At 43.4% G+C, this 16,266-nt stretch overlaps 1 protein-coding gene across 2 annotated transcripts in view; it reads left to right on the top strand.

Moving 5' to 3' along the window:
- LOC311008316 (uncharacterized protein) overlaps positions 1-10,662 on the top strand; it is a 34,493-nt gene extending 23,831 nt beyond the window's left edge. For both annotated transcript variants that reach the window (XM_084001868.1, XM_084001867.1), the window contains exons 30-66: positions 7-60; positions 163-216; positions 301-345; positions 1,083-1,136; positions 1,236-1,280; positions 1,373-1,426; positions 1,941-1,994; positions 2,104-2,157; positions 2,332-2,439; positions 2,542-2,631; positions 2,731-2,784; positions 2,868-2,975; positions 3,064-3,171; positions 3,260-3,313; positions 3,403-3,456; positions 3,864-3,971; positions 4,055-4,108; positions 4,193-4,246; positions 4,330-4,383; positions 4,491-4,544; positions 4,636-4,743; positions 4,985-5,038; positions 5,225-5,278; positions 5,382-5,435; positions 5,516-5,569; positions 5,652-5,759; positions 5,852-5,905; positions 6,051-6,104; positions 6,189-6,296; positions 6,511-6,564; positions 6,667-6,702; positions 6,792-6,845; positions 6,949-7,282; positions 7,820-7,932; positions 8,018-8,086; positions 9,257-9,490; positions 9,822-10,662. In XM_084001868.1, coding sequence (XP_083857994.1) covers positions 7-60; positions 163-216; positions 301-345; positions 1,083-1,136; positions 1,236-1,280; positions 1,373-1,426; positions 1,941-1,994; positions 2,104-2,157; positions 2,332-2,439; positions 2,542-2,631; positions 2,731-2,784; positions 2,868-2,975; positions 3,064-3,171; positions 3,260-3,313; positions 3,403-3,456; positions 3,864-3,971; positions 4,055-4,108; positions 4,193-4,246; positions 4,330-4,383; positions 4,491-4,544; positions 4,636-4,743; positions 4,985-5,038; positions 5,225-5,278; positions 5,382-5,435; positions 5,516-5,569; positions 5,652-5,759; positions 5,852-5,905; positions 6,051-6,104; positions 6,189-6,296; positions 6,511-6,564; positions 6,667-6,702; positions 6,792-6,845; positions 6,949-7,282; positions 7,820-7,932; positions 8,018-8,086; positions 9,257-9,490; positions 9,822-9,968 — 3,003 coding nt within the window. In that variant the 3' untranslated portion in view covers positions 9,969-10,662. The remainder of the gene's footprint in view (positions 1-6; positions 61-162; positions 217-300; positions 346-1,082; positions 1,137-1,235; positions 1,281-1,372; positions 1,427-1,940; positions 1,995-2,103; positions 2,158-2,331; positions 2,440-2,541; positions 2,632-2,730; positions 2,785-2,867; positions 2,976-3,063; positions 3,172-3,259; positions 3,314-3,402; positions 3,457-3,863; positions 3,972-4,054; positions 4,109-4,192; positions 4,247-4,329; positions 4,384-4,490; positions 4,545-4,635; positions 4,744-4,984; positions 5,039-5,224; positions 5,279-5,381; positions 5,436-5,515; positions 5,570-5,651; positions 5,760-5,851; positions 5,906-6,050; positions 6,105-6,188; positions 6,297-6,510; positions 6,565-6,666; positions 6,703-6,791; positions 6,846-6,948; positions 7,283-7,819; positions 7,933-8,017; positions 8,087-9,256; positions 9,491-9,821) is intronic.
- Positions 10,663-16,266: the final 5,604 nt, after the last annotated feature.

Raw genomic sequence — 16,266 nt, 5'->3', positions numbered from 1 at the left:
TTTCAGGGGAAACTGGGAGTTCCTGGGCTGCCAGGATATCCAGGACGACAGGGGCAAAAGGTGAACAAAATACAAATAATCAACGACTGAATTAATCTAAACACGTTACAGATACAGCAGGTTTAAAACAACGTGAATGTGTGAACCTTCCTCTCTCTTCAGGGATCTGATGGATTCCCTGGCTCACTGGGAGCTGCAGGAGAGAAAGGGAAAAAAGTGAGTGGAGGGTTTCAAATCATGAACACATTCATTGTATCAGGAAATGCCATTAATGTCCCGTCTTTTTCTGGTGTTACCCAGGGTCCCGCGGGACAACCAGGAACCGCAGGCCAGAGGGGTCCGAACGTAAGTGCTGCGTCCCAAACCTTTCTTTTTCTTCACTGTGGTAAAAAAATAATAATTCTACTGCAAGCAAATCAAGTTTAGCTCCTTAGAAAATGTCCAGAATACACTTTTAAAACCAGTCGGATGACGCCTTCCTCCTCTCCCAGCTATGCATTAAATTAATAAGCACGTAATTCAAGCAATAAAGACTTTTGTATTGTCATTTTCTTACCCAGCACAATAGTAGGTAGTTATATAGAGTAGAGCATTATTAGATTAGGTATGAACTACTTGGAGAATAAGTAACTAAAAACACAACACCTACAAATACTGTGAACGCTACATTAAAGCAGCTATAATTTATATAATCTATAAACATTTACAATAACAATGGAGCAAATGATATTCTCTTCACGATAGCAAATTTCTGTTAGTGTTTTTTAGTTTGTTGTTTTGTTTGCTCACTGTTTTGGTTCACTCTCACGGCTCTCATGCATCGTGGAGCATTAAGCTACTACTAGCCAGATTTCCTTCAGGAGTTGGTGGAGACCAAAACAAAGCTAAAAGGAGAGCAAATATTGGACGTGGAAAGAAGACCTGAATTTAATACTAATGTTGCCCAGTGATGTGTAAATAGGCAATAGTTAGTCAACAAGTTTGCCCTATTAACTTTAATTATGATGATACCATGTAAGTGAACCAACCAAATATCACCAAGTTTCACGTTGATGGTCTCACCCGTGTTTGCTCCCTGGCAGGGTGCACGAGGTGGCCGGGGGGCCAAAGGGCCGACGGGGAAGTCAGGAGACAAGGTCAGCTGATGCTCCTCGTCTGAATACATCTGCACTATTAGCTGCTTCTATCCATCACTGCTTCCATGTTCTTCTTCTTCCTTCTTCCCATTTTCAAAGGGCGCCTCTGGACACGATGGACCCCCAGGATCTCCTGGAGAGAGGGTGAGTAAAACACTCTTAATAAACGTATTTTAATTGATTTACCAGTCGATTGATCGCCTGTTATAATGAGTGGTTATGTGGGTTTTTTTTAGGGACCTCAAGGACCACAAGGAAGGAATGGAGAGCCAGGACCTAAAGGATCCAGTGTGAGTTGTGACTTAGATTGTTCAGCTACAGATAACTTCTCAGACAAATACAGCAGGTAGTCTTCTTTCCCACTGCTATAAACAGTTGAGTTGTTTATTTATACTTTTTTTTTTTTTTCAAACGAGACCCTTTCAAAGTGGAAAATCAAACCTCTAAGACTATTTCAGATTTGTTTTAATATATATCGTGGCAGGTGGTATTCTTGTTGTGGTGCAGTCTGCATGGTGCCGATATTTCATTCCGTTTCTTTTGGCGTTTTCTGACCCAAAAACGTCTGACTGAGACGTCGATGTAAAGAAATCAAAGTCTGATGGATCTCCCCCGCCGGCCCACAGGCGACAGCTCCAACTGATCTATTTGAATATTTGACAGCTTAACGAATACAATTATTTTTATCCTCCCACTCATATCTCACATTAGCGTGTCTGTGTGTGTGTGTGTGTGTGTGTGTGTGTGTGTGTGTGTGTGTGTGTGTGTGTGTGTGTGTGTGTGTGTGTGTGTGTGTGTGTGTAGGGTCCTGCTGGGAAAGACGGACTTCCAGGTCACCCGGGTCAAAGAGGAGAGCCGGTGAGTGAGGACTCTCTCTCTCTCTCACACACACACACACACACACACACACACACACACACACACACACCATACTATGTTTTCTACCCGTCTTTCTTTGTGACTGCAGGGATTCCAAGGGAAGACGGGGCCTCCAGGACCCTCAGGTGTTGTGGGGCCACAGGTGAGCTCAACTTCCTGACTCTGCTATGTAATATTCCTCCTGTCAGGGCTGAAACATTATTTTTGATATACTGTATAAATATTCACATTGTGCTTAATGACTGTATTGGTGTAATGAACCAATCACTGTGTGTGTGTGTGTGTGTGTGTGTGTGTGTGTGTGTGTGTGTTCCAGGGCAAATCAGGTGAATCCGGTCCAACAGGGGACCGAGGTCACCCGGGGGCACCAGGGGTACCTGGAGAGCATGGTTTACCCGGGGCTGCTGGGAAGGAAGGTGGAAAGGTGGGTCCACGCAGTCCCTCACACATACACACTCAGCATGGCCTCATAGACTCCTGGTTTGTGTTGATTGTGCGATGTTGTTGTTGTCGTTGTGCGTCCCAGGGTGATCCAGGTTTACCCGGGACGTTTGGGAAGAATGGTCCTCCGGGTCTGAAAGGGTTCAGGGGAAGCAGAGGAGCCCCTGGCATTATGGTAACACACACAAATACCACCAAACTCCATACAAATATCTCCACTTTACATGATGAAATACATAAACTACATAGTTCTAATCATGTGTGATCTTTCCAGGGACCCCCTGGTCTGAAAGGAGGATCGGGACCTACAGGATCATCAGGAGCCATCGTGAGTTAGTTCATGTTAGTGAAACGAAAGCATATGTTTTACAGTTGTGTGATGTCTATTAATGGGAAATGTGACGTCTGCAGGGGTCAACGGGTGAGAGGGGTCCTCCAGGATCAGCAGGTGCCATCGGACAGCCTGGTCGGAACGGGGCCATCGGAGGACCTGGACCAATGGGAGAGAAGGGCGAGCCTGTAAATACAACTCTATGTTACTGTATTTAATATGTATTCTATTATCTGTTCCCTCTAAGAAGAAAGCATACATGTGTTTGTGTTCCAGGGAGAGAAGGGTCCAGTCGGACCCGCAGGCCAGGATGGAGATCAAGGACCTGTAGGGATGCTTGGGGCTACGGGCCCTTCAGGACCCCCAGGAGACGATGGGGATAAGGTGAGCTATCCGTGTCTGTGAGTCACGGAGGCAAAGACGGCGTGTTCTATATCGTAGCTATAACCTTTGTTTCTGCTTGTGTCCACAGGGGGAGCAGGGAGAAGCCGGGCAGAAAGGCAGCAAAGGAGACAAAGGGGAATCGGTGAGTCTGGAGCTGCAGAACAACTTCAACATGGACTCTCCTCCACGAGTAGATCATGTCTGAATGTCTCTCTCTCTCTCTCTCCACAGGGCCCCCCAGGCCCCACTGGTACTCAAGGTGTAGTCGGCCAGCCAGGACTTCCGGTGAGTCTGCTCTGCTTTGTTTTATCTTTGTTCAGTGTCTTGAAAACGGACCTCGAACCAAACATGAAGAGGGGTTTGTGAATCCAAGTGCTTTCACACTCTGTAACTCTGCTTTGATTTCTTTTCATCTTGGATTTAATGCATTCATTGTGGAGTAGGAAGGAATAATTACATTTTTTCTTTTCATTTTGCACACTTTAATAAAGCATTTTGCAGGACGTTTGATAACCATTTACAGCCACCAAACATCACACATGTTACTTTGCGTTGATCTGTATTATCCCGTAAGAACAGCCTGTTTACAGCAATTACATCACATTAGGGAGGTAAAATGGAACATTTCACGGGATCTTTAATCATTTAAAGGCCATGAAGACACTCAGTTCTCTCTCACCTCTGCGTACCAGGGCGTAGACGGACTGCGGGGTCCGCGGGGCCAGCAGGGCATGTACGGTCCAAAAGGAGATGAGGGACTCCGCGGCTTCAAGGGCTCCAGAGGACCAATCGGATTACAGGTGAGATTTGTGCAGCGGTCGGGAATCCTTGAAAGCGACGCTGGCTCTCCTCACGTTAATCCTCTAATCCTGTATTTCCTCAGGGCATGCCCGGCCTGCCAGGAGAGAAGGGTGAGAGTGGACATGTGGGACTAATGGTGAGCTCCCTCATTCACAAGCACATTTTACCCTCATTTACTCAAAACTCATCATTATTATTATTATTATGCCCCTTCTTTTAGGGTCCACCTGGTCAACAAGGTCCCTCCGGTCCTCAAGGACCTATTGGCGGACAGGTGAGTCTCCCAGTAGTGTTTATGCGTCCTCATTTAGTCGAGCACTTCTGGAGAAACACTGTGATTTCTTGTGTTTGGTTCAGGGTCCGACCGGTCGCCTCGGCATGATCGGACAGCCGGGTGTTGTTGGAGAGAAGGTAAGGAAACAGAAAGTCACACCTTTTCTGCATGCATATTAAACGATGATTCCTTTTCCCTCCAACAAACTTCCTGTATTTCTGACACATGACTCCCTCCCTCTCAGGGGGAGGACGGCGAGGCCGGGGACCCCGGAGCCGTCGGCGTTTCAGGAAGAATAGTGAGTTTTTGTTCGTTAGCTGGATCAAAGGCATCTTCAAACTCGCTCGTCCTGTAAGCGTCTGTTGCTCATCGCTGCTTCGCTGCTTTAGGGAGGAAAAGGAGAGCAAGGGGAGAAGGGAGATACGGGTCCTTCGGGAGCAGCTGGTCCTCCAGGAGCAAGAGGCCCCACAGGGGAGGATGGAGCCAAGGGCAACGCTGTGAGAATCCCTCCTCAGTACAACACACTGGGCTCTAAGCCCTGTAATACACTTAGAACATACTGGACACTATAATTCACTTTTAACAGCAGCTAACATCGTTTACTGTACACTGAACAATTTGGTTAATTGACCTGAATTAAAAAGACCTGCTCATTTTGACATCCGCTTATATTATATACATTGATGCACCATAATCTAAGTCTAAGTCTAAGTCTCTCTCCCTCTCTCTCTCTCTCAGGGTCCTCCAGGTCTCACCGGGGACCTCGGACAGCAGGGGGAGGCTGGACCCAATGTGAGTGAGGGAAGATTTTAAGGATGTGACTGGAACATGTTGTCTTTCTGATTTGAGAACAAAAATGATGTGAAGGTTTTGTAAGGAACAATAGTATAGGATTTTAAAAAATCAACATCAAATCAATACATTGTCTCTGTTTCATTGCGTCTTCGTCTGTAATTTCTGATCTTTGTTCTCCATCAGGGTGTGGACGGTCTGGCCGGGACTAAAGGAGACACAGGAGACCCCGGCAAATCTGTGAGCGCTCCCCTTCTTCATCCATGACATTCACAAACATGAACCATGCTGCCATCACACAACGCCACCACTGGACATTTAGTAGTGTCTTTATATTTCTCAGGGGCCGCCAGGAGCGGCAGGAGAACCTGGACCATCAGGACCTCCCGGACGAAGGGTTTGTGTGTTTTTGTGTCCGCTCAGAATCCTCATTTTCTAGTGAACTAGTTTTAAATGGTTTAAATTGTTGCTCTTCAGGGCCATTTGGGGAAATCCGGGAAGGAAGGGAAGGCTGGCCTGAAAGGAATGAAGGTGCGTGTTCGAAACCTTGAATAATGACATCTGAATGCTCCATGGCTGCTGAAGTTCACCCTGCCCTCCGTCTCCGTTTCAGGGTGCTCCCGGTTGGGAGGGTCCCGTAGGGAAGACGGGGCCCGTAGGTCCCCAGGGACACTCTGGCAAACCCGGCCCTCAGGGTTTAAGAGGGATCCCCGGCCCTGGAGTGAGTCAAACAGTGGAGAGAAGCAGTGGAAGTGGATCATGTAAAAAAAAAAGATGGCTGTTAAATAATGTGTTTTTGTGTGTTTCTCTCAGGGTGAGCAGGGTTTAAATGGACCACCTGGCCAGACAGGACCTCCGGGTCCCATGGTGAGATGACTCAGCAAAAACATGTTCTATTGCTCATGACATGAAGAGAAAATGAAAAAAAAAATGTTGGCAGTTTAAAGACGGTATAAAAGGAGCTGTTTTTATTAGCACTACATTTCAACTTCATCATAACTTCTCCTCTCAGGGTCCACCAGGATTACCAGGACTAAAAGGAGACCACGGCAAGAGGGGAGACAAGGTGCGTGCGGACGCCATACACACATAAACACCCTGTGTCTGAGTCTGGCTTTGACCCTTGACCTGGTTTGTGTCGTCTGTGCAGGGTCACGGTGGTCTAATAGGTCTGATCGGGCCGCCGGGGGACATCGGAGAGAAGGGCGACAGAGGCCTGCCAGGAAACCAGGGTCTAGGGGGTCCAAAAGGAGACGAGGTGCTGAAAATATACACAAATATATAATATATATAATATGCACACATAAACCTGGATAATATATATATATATATATAATTTGTAAAAACAAAAATGATATATATAAAAAATTAAAAATAATAATAATAATAATTATATATATATATATATATGTAATTTGTAATGTGTTCTCTTTATCTGACAGTTTGTGTGTTTTTTACGTGTTTGATATCAGGGTCCAGTTGGTCCAGCAGGCCCCACCGGTCCACTTGGCCCCACGGGTCTTTCTGTGAGTATACCACATAATCATGACATAGCACATGCAAAAAAATGATACATCATCAAACTGTACAGCATCAGGATAATGTGTTGTCTTATTTTTCTCTCACAGGGTGCTATTGGTACAAAGGGATCTAAAGGAAACCTGGTAACTGTGATTCTCCCTGTTATATTGGATGTTATTGGAGCTTCGTAGCTCTCTGCCAGCCTGAATGAACCCCTTTGCTCTGTATTTAGGGTCCAATCGGTCCCAGAGGAGACACAGGGCCTGCAGGACCTCCAGGACCACCAGTGAGTTCAACAGACAGAAATCAAACAATTCATCATGAATTACAACTAACGAAGAAGAACACAAATCTGCTTCCTGAACTCTTCACCTCTCTCCTCTCCTCAGGGGAAGTCAGCAGCTGGCGCGTTCCCTCTGCCGGAGCGAGGACGGAGAAGGAGAACCCACAACACGGTGGATGGTGCTGCACTGGGGGAGGAGGAGGAGGAGGAGGAGGAGGAGGCCACAGATGGAAGAGGAGAGGAGGAATGGATGCAGGGGGACCAGGCGGCTCAGCACGGTTGGATGAAGGAGAAGGAGGGCCAAGGCATGGAGGAAGTGTTTGCGTCTCTGTCCTCCATGAAAGTGGAGGTGGACGGTCTGCGTAACCCACAAGGGACGTACCACAGCCCCGCCCGCACCTGCAAGGAGCTGTGGCTCCTCCACCCGGAGCTCCCCAACGGTATGCTATACGTCTGCGTGTCTGGCCTTTCGTTTGTCACAGCTGGTTGGCTCATTGTTCTTGATTTTCTTTATTAGGAAGTAGCGTGCCATCTCGTTTCCGAGGGCCTCCCGAACAACATTAATACAATGACAACAGGGAAAACATTCAAGAGAAACGCACACAAACAAATTAATTAATTAATAAATTAAAAAAAAGATAGGAAGAGAAGCATAATCTACATTCAAAGATTATACACACTATACACTAATATTTCGTTTTCATACACAATCCTCTGTTTATTCCTGTTAAAATGCACATTATGTGTCAGATTAATTCATGCATAACATTTGTTTGACGCTATAAAAGACAAGACATTTGCAATCATTATTATATAGATCCTGTTTATAATAGCAGTAACAAAATCGATGGTTAATTAGGGACATTAGGGAACAACACATTATTGTGTTAAGGACATTTTATCTGCTTTTTTAACTTGCTGTCGTATGTTTGACATGATGTCGATGTTGACAGTGTACCTCCTCCCTCTTCCTCCAGGTGAGTACTGGATTGATCCCAACCAGGGTTGCCATAGAGACTCCTTCAAGGTGTTTTGTAACTTCACTGCTCAGGGAGAGACGTGTCTGAGCCCCGACAAGAAGTTCCAGTCGGTGAGTTGACATGCAGATAACACACTCGCACGTCGTCTGTGCGTTCATTTAATGGACTTCATGTCTTTTGTTTGTTTCCCATCAGGTGAAGTTAGCAGCCTGGAAGGGCGAGAAGCCCGGCACCTGGTACAGTAAATTCAGGAAAGGAAAGCAGGTACGGTGTGATGTTTTTTGCATGATAGGAATGTATGTCTTTAAATGTGAAATAGTCTTAATCACTGCTTCAAATGTGAGGCACACATACTGATTAGCAGCCTTTGTCAGCTAGAGAAAGACACTCCTTTGTTTTATCATTTTATTATTCAAAGCAGAATTTATCATATGGCAGACGTTGTTATTCGTTATTAAGAGAAAAACCAGCAGATTGAAGTTGGACGTTTGTGGCAGCAATCAGATGATATCAGCGACGAGCAGACCAGACGTGATTCAATAACAAGCTGACTGGAATGATAAGAGACAAACTGAAGTGGATGTGTTAGCCGGGGAGGATTCTCGGACGCTGTAATAAAAGAAGAAAAGAGGAAGAAGGTGTTGTAGTCGGAGGAGAAAACAAAAGAGTCCCGGGGGGTTTTCTGTGTGAAGACGGCTCCGGGGGCGACGGGTCGATGAGGAAGTATGGTGCCGGTCCGTTCTGGGATAAGCTTTAAAAATGTTGTAAACATGATGTCGCCCGCTGCTGCTGTCTTCAGAAACAATCTCACTTTCTTTCTTTTCGTAGGTAAATCAACTCATGAAATATGGTTCAAGCATTCATGTTCCCCCTCAGAATAAATAGTCATAACTTTGGTGATTACCTGATAAATTCATGAAGCGTCACCTTTGGGTCAAATTCAGGGTCAGCGTCACCAACCACCAGGCCCCAAAGCCATCCATGATGTCATCAATTTTGTACCCACATGCAGTATATACTGTACCTCCGTCATTCTAGCTTGATGAGTTCAGTTATTCAATTCAATTATATTTATTAAAGCTATGGTCTACGATTCGGAATAAAAAAATCCATTCAGTCTATCAGCGGTAGGCCTGCATAAAAATTGACCAATGGGAGCCATTGCTCTGGAAGGCTCGTACCCTCCATCCAATCCCCTCGTCTCCCCTGCTTCTGGTCATCCCGCCTCGTCCAATCGTGGAACACTGAGGGGAGGAGTTTGGTTGGGGGGGGTCGGGATGCTTTTTTCAAATCTGTCTCAGAGGATCAACTGATGTTCAAAATGTAGACCATAGCTTTAATCACCAAATTAGAAATTCACACCAAATGACATCCTCTGTCCTGGAACCTTCCATCGAACGAGGAAAAACACACGTCTTATGTTTCCTCCCCCAGATTTCCTACTCCGGGGCGGACGACGCTCCGATCCACGTGGTCCAGCTGACCTTCCTGCAGCTGCTGAGCGCCACAGCCAAGCAGACCTTCACCTACCACTGCCTCAACTCGGCCGCCTGGCTGCACGCCGCCACCTACAGCCACGAGCACGCACTGCGCTTCAGGGGCGCCAACGGGGAGGAGCTAGCACACGAGAACACGCATTACATCAGCGCGCTGTACGACGGGTGTCAGGTGAGAAACGCGTCGGACATTCTCAAAGTGTGAACACACCTCGACTCTGCATAGCATGACCCGCTAACAACCCCCCAAAAAACAAAAAGTACTCACCTATAGCACTTTGATCATAGCACTGTTGTTCTTAAGCTATCCTTGCTGAACAGCTACTACTTTAACACTTGTTTCTGTTTTTTAGCTCTTACTTTATCGGCAATGATATGTTGTGGTTTCTTTCTTTCCACGAATGTACTTATTGTAAGTCGCTTTGGACAAAAGCGTCTCCTAAATGCCCTAAATGTCAAAATCTTGATGTTTTTTTCGCTCGTGTGTCTCCTCTGTGACGTAGACGCGCTCGGGGCAAGAGAGGACGGTGTTGGAATTCGACGCTCCGCTTTCCAACACGCTCCCCATCATCGACGTGGCCGTGCCTGATTTTGGGAACGGGAACCAGAAATTCGGTTTCCAAGTCGGTCCGGTCTGCTACAACGGTTAACCGATACGGAGATTACAACGAGTAATTTAATAGAGCCATGGACACTTTTCACATGCAGGGAGAAAGAGAAAAAAAAAAACACATTCAAGACTTAACCTGGTGCCGCATATTTATGAGTTGATTTACCTACAACAGTGTTGCTTCTTCCAAATGTTAATTCTGTTATACAGACATTCATTCACTCACTTAATTGACCTCAGTTAGGCACTAAGCCTTCATCACTCCCTCCGGAGGAGTGATCGGTGCTCTCGCTGTTTCATCCATGTACTGATAGATGCACTCAACACATAATCTCACAGTATTCAAAGAGTACGCTCTGAAAACATTCAAAACAATACTATATGTCAGCCACCCACCCACCGTGCTGTTCTGTCACATCGTCAAACCTCAATTTGCTGTGTTGTTTTTGTTTTGTTGTCGTCGTTTTGTTGTTATAATGACATGTGATGTGTATATTGGAGTGTAATTCATCACGGTGCTATCATGTAGTATATTTCTTTGTAAAAGGGAACTGGGGCAATGCATTTTTTATTGTAGTTGTTTTTATATTGTGAAGCCTTGTTTTATATTTTTTCATCATAACAAACCAAACTGTGGTGTATGATTTGCCTCGAGGTCTTTCTATGTATAGTTGTTTGGGGGAAAGTGACTGAGTATATTTTAATAAAAGTACATTTTGTACATTTTAAGTTAATGTGACCAGAGTTTAGTTTTATTCAATGCTTGTTGAGCAGCAGAGAAAAGGTTTGAGATTCACCATTTGCTCCTGTTAAGTCTTGCTGTACTTCTCTGGCCGAGTGCTTGATGACGGCATGCAGCATAAAACATGCCAATTAGTAGTTTGAATATGAATATATGTGCTGTATGAGGCAGTCTAGTCGGTGAATGCTGAAACACGCTTTGCTGTTGGCCCGGCAGCAGCTGCATACTGCTTTGCTGGTACTCGTGTCTGTTTCTGCAAACTGTATTATCTACAACTATGGATGAGTACCTCTTACAACCACACTTCAAAACAATCCAAATGATTGTTTTTAATTTCTTTTTTTTAGGGATCGCAATATCAGTCAGTCCGACACTCGACAGAAATACTTCAACAACTATGGGAAGGATTCGCATGAGACTCGAGATGAAGCGTGAACACGTTTTTGCATTTTACTTTAAAAAAACTGTTGCGTGGAGCGTCATTTAACTTTATTACACAAGTTCATGGTGCAGAGAGGATTGATCACTAATTCCACGCACCACAAAACGTGTGGTTTTAAGCAAGAAATGAAGATGCCATGACATTTGGTATATGGTCCTCTCCGGATGAATAATACAAAATGATGATGTCTTAGCCGACATAGATTGATGTGACAACGCGCCAAATGGCCGCTTAAGCACCCTTATCCTGAAAGGTCAAAAAATACATTGGGGCCAATTAATTTAATGCCTCGATCAGTGGAGGCTTAAATTCTCCTTCTCCTAAAACTGGACGCCGGTGGAGGGGATGATTAAAATGAGCGCTGTAACCGAGTTCAAGTTAAAAGCCCTGGCAACGGCATTTTCCAAAGTGCTCTTTGTAAGTGCAGAACAAGGGGAGTTTAAATTGAAATCGAGGCATGAATAACTGTCTTTCGGTCAGACGCCCACAGACCTCTTGTACTTTCTTTGCAGACGTCAAATATGAGTCAAAGATATTTCCTACATTTCTGGCAGGGAGACAACTTTCTCAATATTTTCCACTCACTGAAATTGTATTAAAGAGGTGTGTGTGTGGGAAGAACTGTGGGGAACATCGAATACAATATATATATATATATATATATATATATATATATATATATATATATATATATATATATATATATACACTCACACACACACATACAAGTCTCTGCTGTATTTATGTCTAGATGACCTTATTTCCAACAGATCCAACAAAGCATGACCTCACACTTTTTACTGATCACCATCATTATGGAGTTATTTCAGCATCCTTTTCATCTGGTTATTGATATTAAATCACACATAATACTTTATTCCGGGTTCCTCCAGCTGTGGTAAACCAGCAGATGTGTAGTCTGTATTCAATGTTTACCACAGCTTGAGGATACACCATTCTCTTCCATAATTCACTTTTTTCTGCTCCAACAGTCGCTGAAACTTTTATGAGAGGAAGCAGATAAATGTTTAGCCACTAATTATTGAAGCAGTTAATTATAGATGGTCTGGCGTTGCATGGGAGTCAGGAATGCCATCGTTAATTATGCCACAGTGGGGCTATCATGGGAATATGTATATTTTATGGTCGTTGAGCTTTAAACAAAACCCCGTTTTCCAGGGGAAAGGTCCGATACTATTTAATTTTGTATGCCTTTTCAGCTTGTGCGTAGACGACGTGAAAGAAGGAGAAAGGTAAACGGAAGAATTTCTATGTTTTCTTTTTGTTTTAAACCGCTAACCTGCAGCTAACGTTACGTTAGCAGTGTGGCTAACCATAGCAATGTCGTCGCCGTCGGTACTGCTTCCGGTCCAAACATCGGTCAGGAATTTAAAAATGTCGACTCCTAATGGATGACAAAGCTATATTTATGCTTCCTCGGAAGTTAAAATAATATTAATTTCGTGATTCTCCAACTTAAACCAGATGGCTTTCATGCTAACATGTTAATGCTAAATGTGCGATGCTAGCTAGCCAACTAGCTAACGGTTACGTGCGATGCTACCATTAGCGGTTAGCACAGTTAGCATGCAACCACGGTTCACTAGAATATTGATATTGTCATTTTCTTCCGTTTTTTCTTTAATGTCATGACAAGGCAAACGTATGTAAATATCGTAAACTATCAAATATGTGCAGGTAGTTCTTTTATCCCGTTCTGATTTAGCTAAATCATCATTTTGCAACTTATTGTACGGCTGCCTGTGTTTAAAAAAAAACAAAAAAACATTAAACATTGGGGGGGAAAAATACAAAATTGGGTTTTGTAGGGAATTTTTTTATAATCCCAAAAAGGGATTATATCAAATCTATTCTTCGTTGATTGTACTGAAACTGAGCTATTGCATCAGCACTATTATGAAAATAACTGTTAAAATATGTTTTTATTGTCAGTCAACCTGGCGATTATTTTGTCACAAAATTGGGAGGAAAAGATGCATAAGATAAATCATAATTAGTCTCATGGTGGGGAAATTTAAAATCATCATTTACATTTTCCTAATCAAATTACCTGTCACATAAATATTGGATTATTATTTTTCTTTAATCACATCAGACCCAGAAAAAGCAGCAAATCCTCCCAATTGAGCGACAGACGAAAAATGATTCTGTCAATTCACGAACTAATCGTTTCAGGCATTTATGAATGTGTAAAACAGATTATTTCTACATTGTGTTGTCAAGCATGACTTCATGAGGCCAAAACTGTCTGGCATTTAATCTGTCACAAGTGCACCCACACACCCAGTAATAAACTGACTGTATCGACTGACTGCGTTGACGTAGCAGATAATCATCCTTTTCTCCAACTCCTCCTTCCCTACAACCCCTCTTTAACCTTCGCTATGACAGTTGGTGCCTCCTTGTGCCTGCAGCCTTCACCAGGACCGTGATCCTCTTCCACAGCCAGAGGGGGACTCAGTCAGGCCGCCATTCAACCATACGCTTCCCAGTGGCACCAGAAGTTAGACGCCGGAGTGTCCTTAGTGCTGTGCGGGGGGGTGACAGCATTTTATATCTGCCGTGACCTGGGTCAAGACTTGGGAGACCTGAAGGAGAGGAAAAGCGTCGGGATGGGTCCACCTGAAGCCTTTTGGGTGGTGCTGCTGTTTACCGTCTACTCCAGTCAGGTAAGAAGATGCACCCTGCATCCTCCGACTAATCTCTAAACACCACGAGCAAAACTATTCCAACACCCTTACAACAGATGTCCAGATGGAGACCAGATAATTATTTTATACTCTCAATATTTGGGTTGAACTTGAAAGCAAAGAAAAAGTGAAGTTCTGGGTTGTAATGCACACTTTGGCAAATAATGCTTTTTGTTTGCATAAGAGATGTATTTCTATCTCCCCCAAAAAGCACGTCTTTATGTTCTTTCTGTGCCTTTTTTTCCAAAAGTCCAAAAGAAATGAAATTCTCTTTTCATCAACAGCATAAAAAGGACTAGATAAATATAATATTTGCTGCCAGATGAGTGTCTTGCCAGCATATTCACAGACTTCATTCCAGTTACTCCTAAAAATCATATTTATTTGGGGGGCTGTACTCATTTTTATCTTTGATTGTGGGTTTTGTCGGACAAACACATTTTTTATTTGGGTTTCATTGCTTTTATCTGCTGTTCTGTGATAAAAACAAAACATATTATTATATTGATTATTGTTATTATCATATTTCCGAGACATGCAAACGGAGCGCTACCTGAGTCAGTGACCATGGATACCCTGAAGGCGTTTCCCCGCTGCTCCATTGTCATGTCGGCTCCACTGTGGCCCTTCATCTCCTGACAAGCGTGTTGCCCCTAAGTGCTGATGATTGAAATATTCATGTTAGTTCTGCGTATATTCGCTGCAGGGCTTTTATGTATAATCCATGTGTGTCCTGGGGGTTCTTTCCAGAGACCAAAGAGCCCGAGCATGTAACTGCTGATGAGAACAAAGGCACAATAAAACATTTAATGTTGGTTAGTTAAATTGCAGACATAATCGCTCCGGGCGTGAACCACGGAGCAGCGGTGTACTTTTGTAGCTGAGTTGCAGTCGAGACAAGCTCGTCTCGTTTTGGTACAATGAGAAGTGTTTTTCATGCTTGAGCTATTAATGCTAATGTTCTTGTCAGGGGGCTTTGGACACCCCCAGGCCCTCTTTAACAGCTCAAAAAACATACTTACCACTGTTTCATCAGCTTGATACCTTATGACATTTCCAATTATGAGAAATGTTAGTGCTGAATATTATGTGTTACTTCTGCTTGGTGTCTGTAGCTGTAAATATGGTTAAATACAAGGGCTTTTTGTAGCACAACCTCCCTGAAAACCCCAATAAGTCAAATGTGTTGTTATTATTTTACATTTTGTACACAAGACAGGTCTCTGATGTCTACTTGACCAAAACATGAAACGCCACTTTGTACTGTATATTGTTGAATAACGTTTAAACAGATAAAACAAACACGTGCATTATTTGTGAGCTCATATGAAACTATTCATATTTCCGTATTTCCCCTAAAACTCAAGTGCCATTCTCGACTCAAAGATGTTTATAAGCACATAAGAAAAAGAAAAATTCTCGTGGCCCAAAGAGGCTAATGTACAGGTGAGCAGGAACTCAAAATGTGATTCAAATGTAGAAATAGACTCAACGAAATATGGTGTTTACTCCTTTTGTACAGATCAGTCTCACAAGAGAGGAGGTGGGGGATCCACCACTGGAAGTTTGCAATTATTGTGTTATATCCCTCCGTTAGTCAGGTACGCCTGTTTTCCAAACTGCAATTTCCTGGCGTCATGATCATGACCCAGACGTCAACGCTTGAAGTCCAAAACACCAGATATGAACCAAACTTTAACGAATACAAGTCATATAAAAACATAATTAATGCAAATTCTACATTCAGTAACCATTCAAAATGCTATAGAAGCAGGAACAAGAGAACAAATCAATCAATAAATCGACTAACAGTTTCACCTCGATAGGGGTTTGCATTGTCAGGGACCAAATACAAAAGGAAATAAATACTTGATTAATTCAAATGTGAAACTGGAATTTTGACAAAATAAAAATATTCTCGAAGCAGGTGACAAACAGCTGCATGGAATAAAAAAAATGTTGCTGTCTCTGAAGTTTAATCTGCAACATCATTACTAAGTTACAGTTTGGTGCATCAGGGTAATTTCCTGTATAAAACTGTTAAGTGCATTCATTTTGTCGTTGTTTGTAACTGCAGAAGCAGCATGCAAACACAATTAGTATGATAGATCAATGTTGTCAAAATAATTTTAGTTCATTGCCCACATACAGACTAAATTGAAGTGGGCTGCTCCAGTTAAACAATTCCATAGCAGCCTCTAAATAACGTCAGCTAATAAGCTCTTTCTTTTTAACGTAAAGAATCTCAACAAACGGCGAGCCCCAGATGTCTCGCTGACATCCCGTCTATGACTAAAAAACACACTGCTGTTTTCTCAAACCTGCCAACAATGCATTTATCCTCTCTGTCCTCAGTTGTCCTTGAAAGTTGTTGAGTGTTTTTGCAACCATGATAAGTGTGATAATGGCTCTGAATATGTTTTATTCCCTGAGCACTGAAAAG

The sequence above is a fragment of the Eutrigla gurnardus genome (genome assembly GCF_963514095.1).
Source record: "Eutrigla gurnardus genome assembly, chromosome: 3".
Taxonomy (NCBI): Eukaryota; Metazoa; Chordata; class Actinopteri; order Perciformes; family Triglidae; genus Eutrigla; species Eutrigla gurnardus.
Note: the sequence above shows the minus strand (reverse complement) of the source record. Positions and strands in the feature narration are given on the sequence as shown.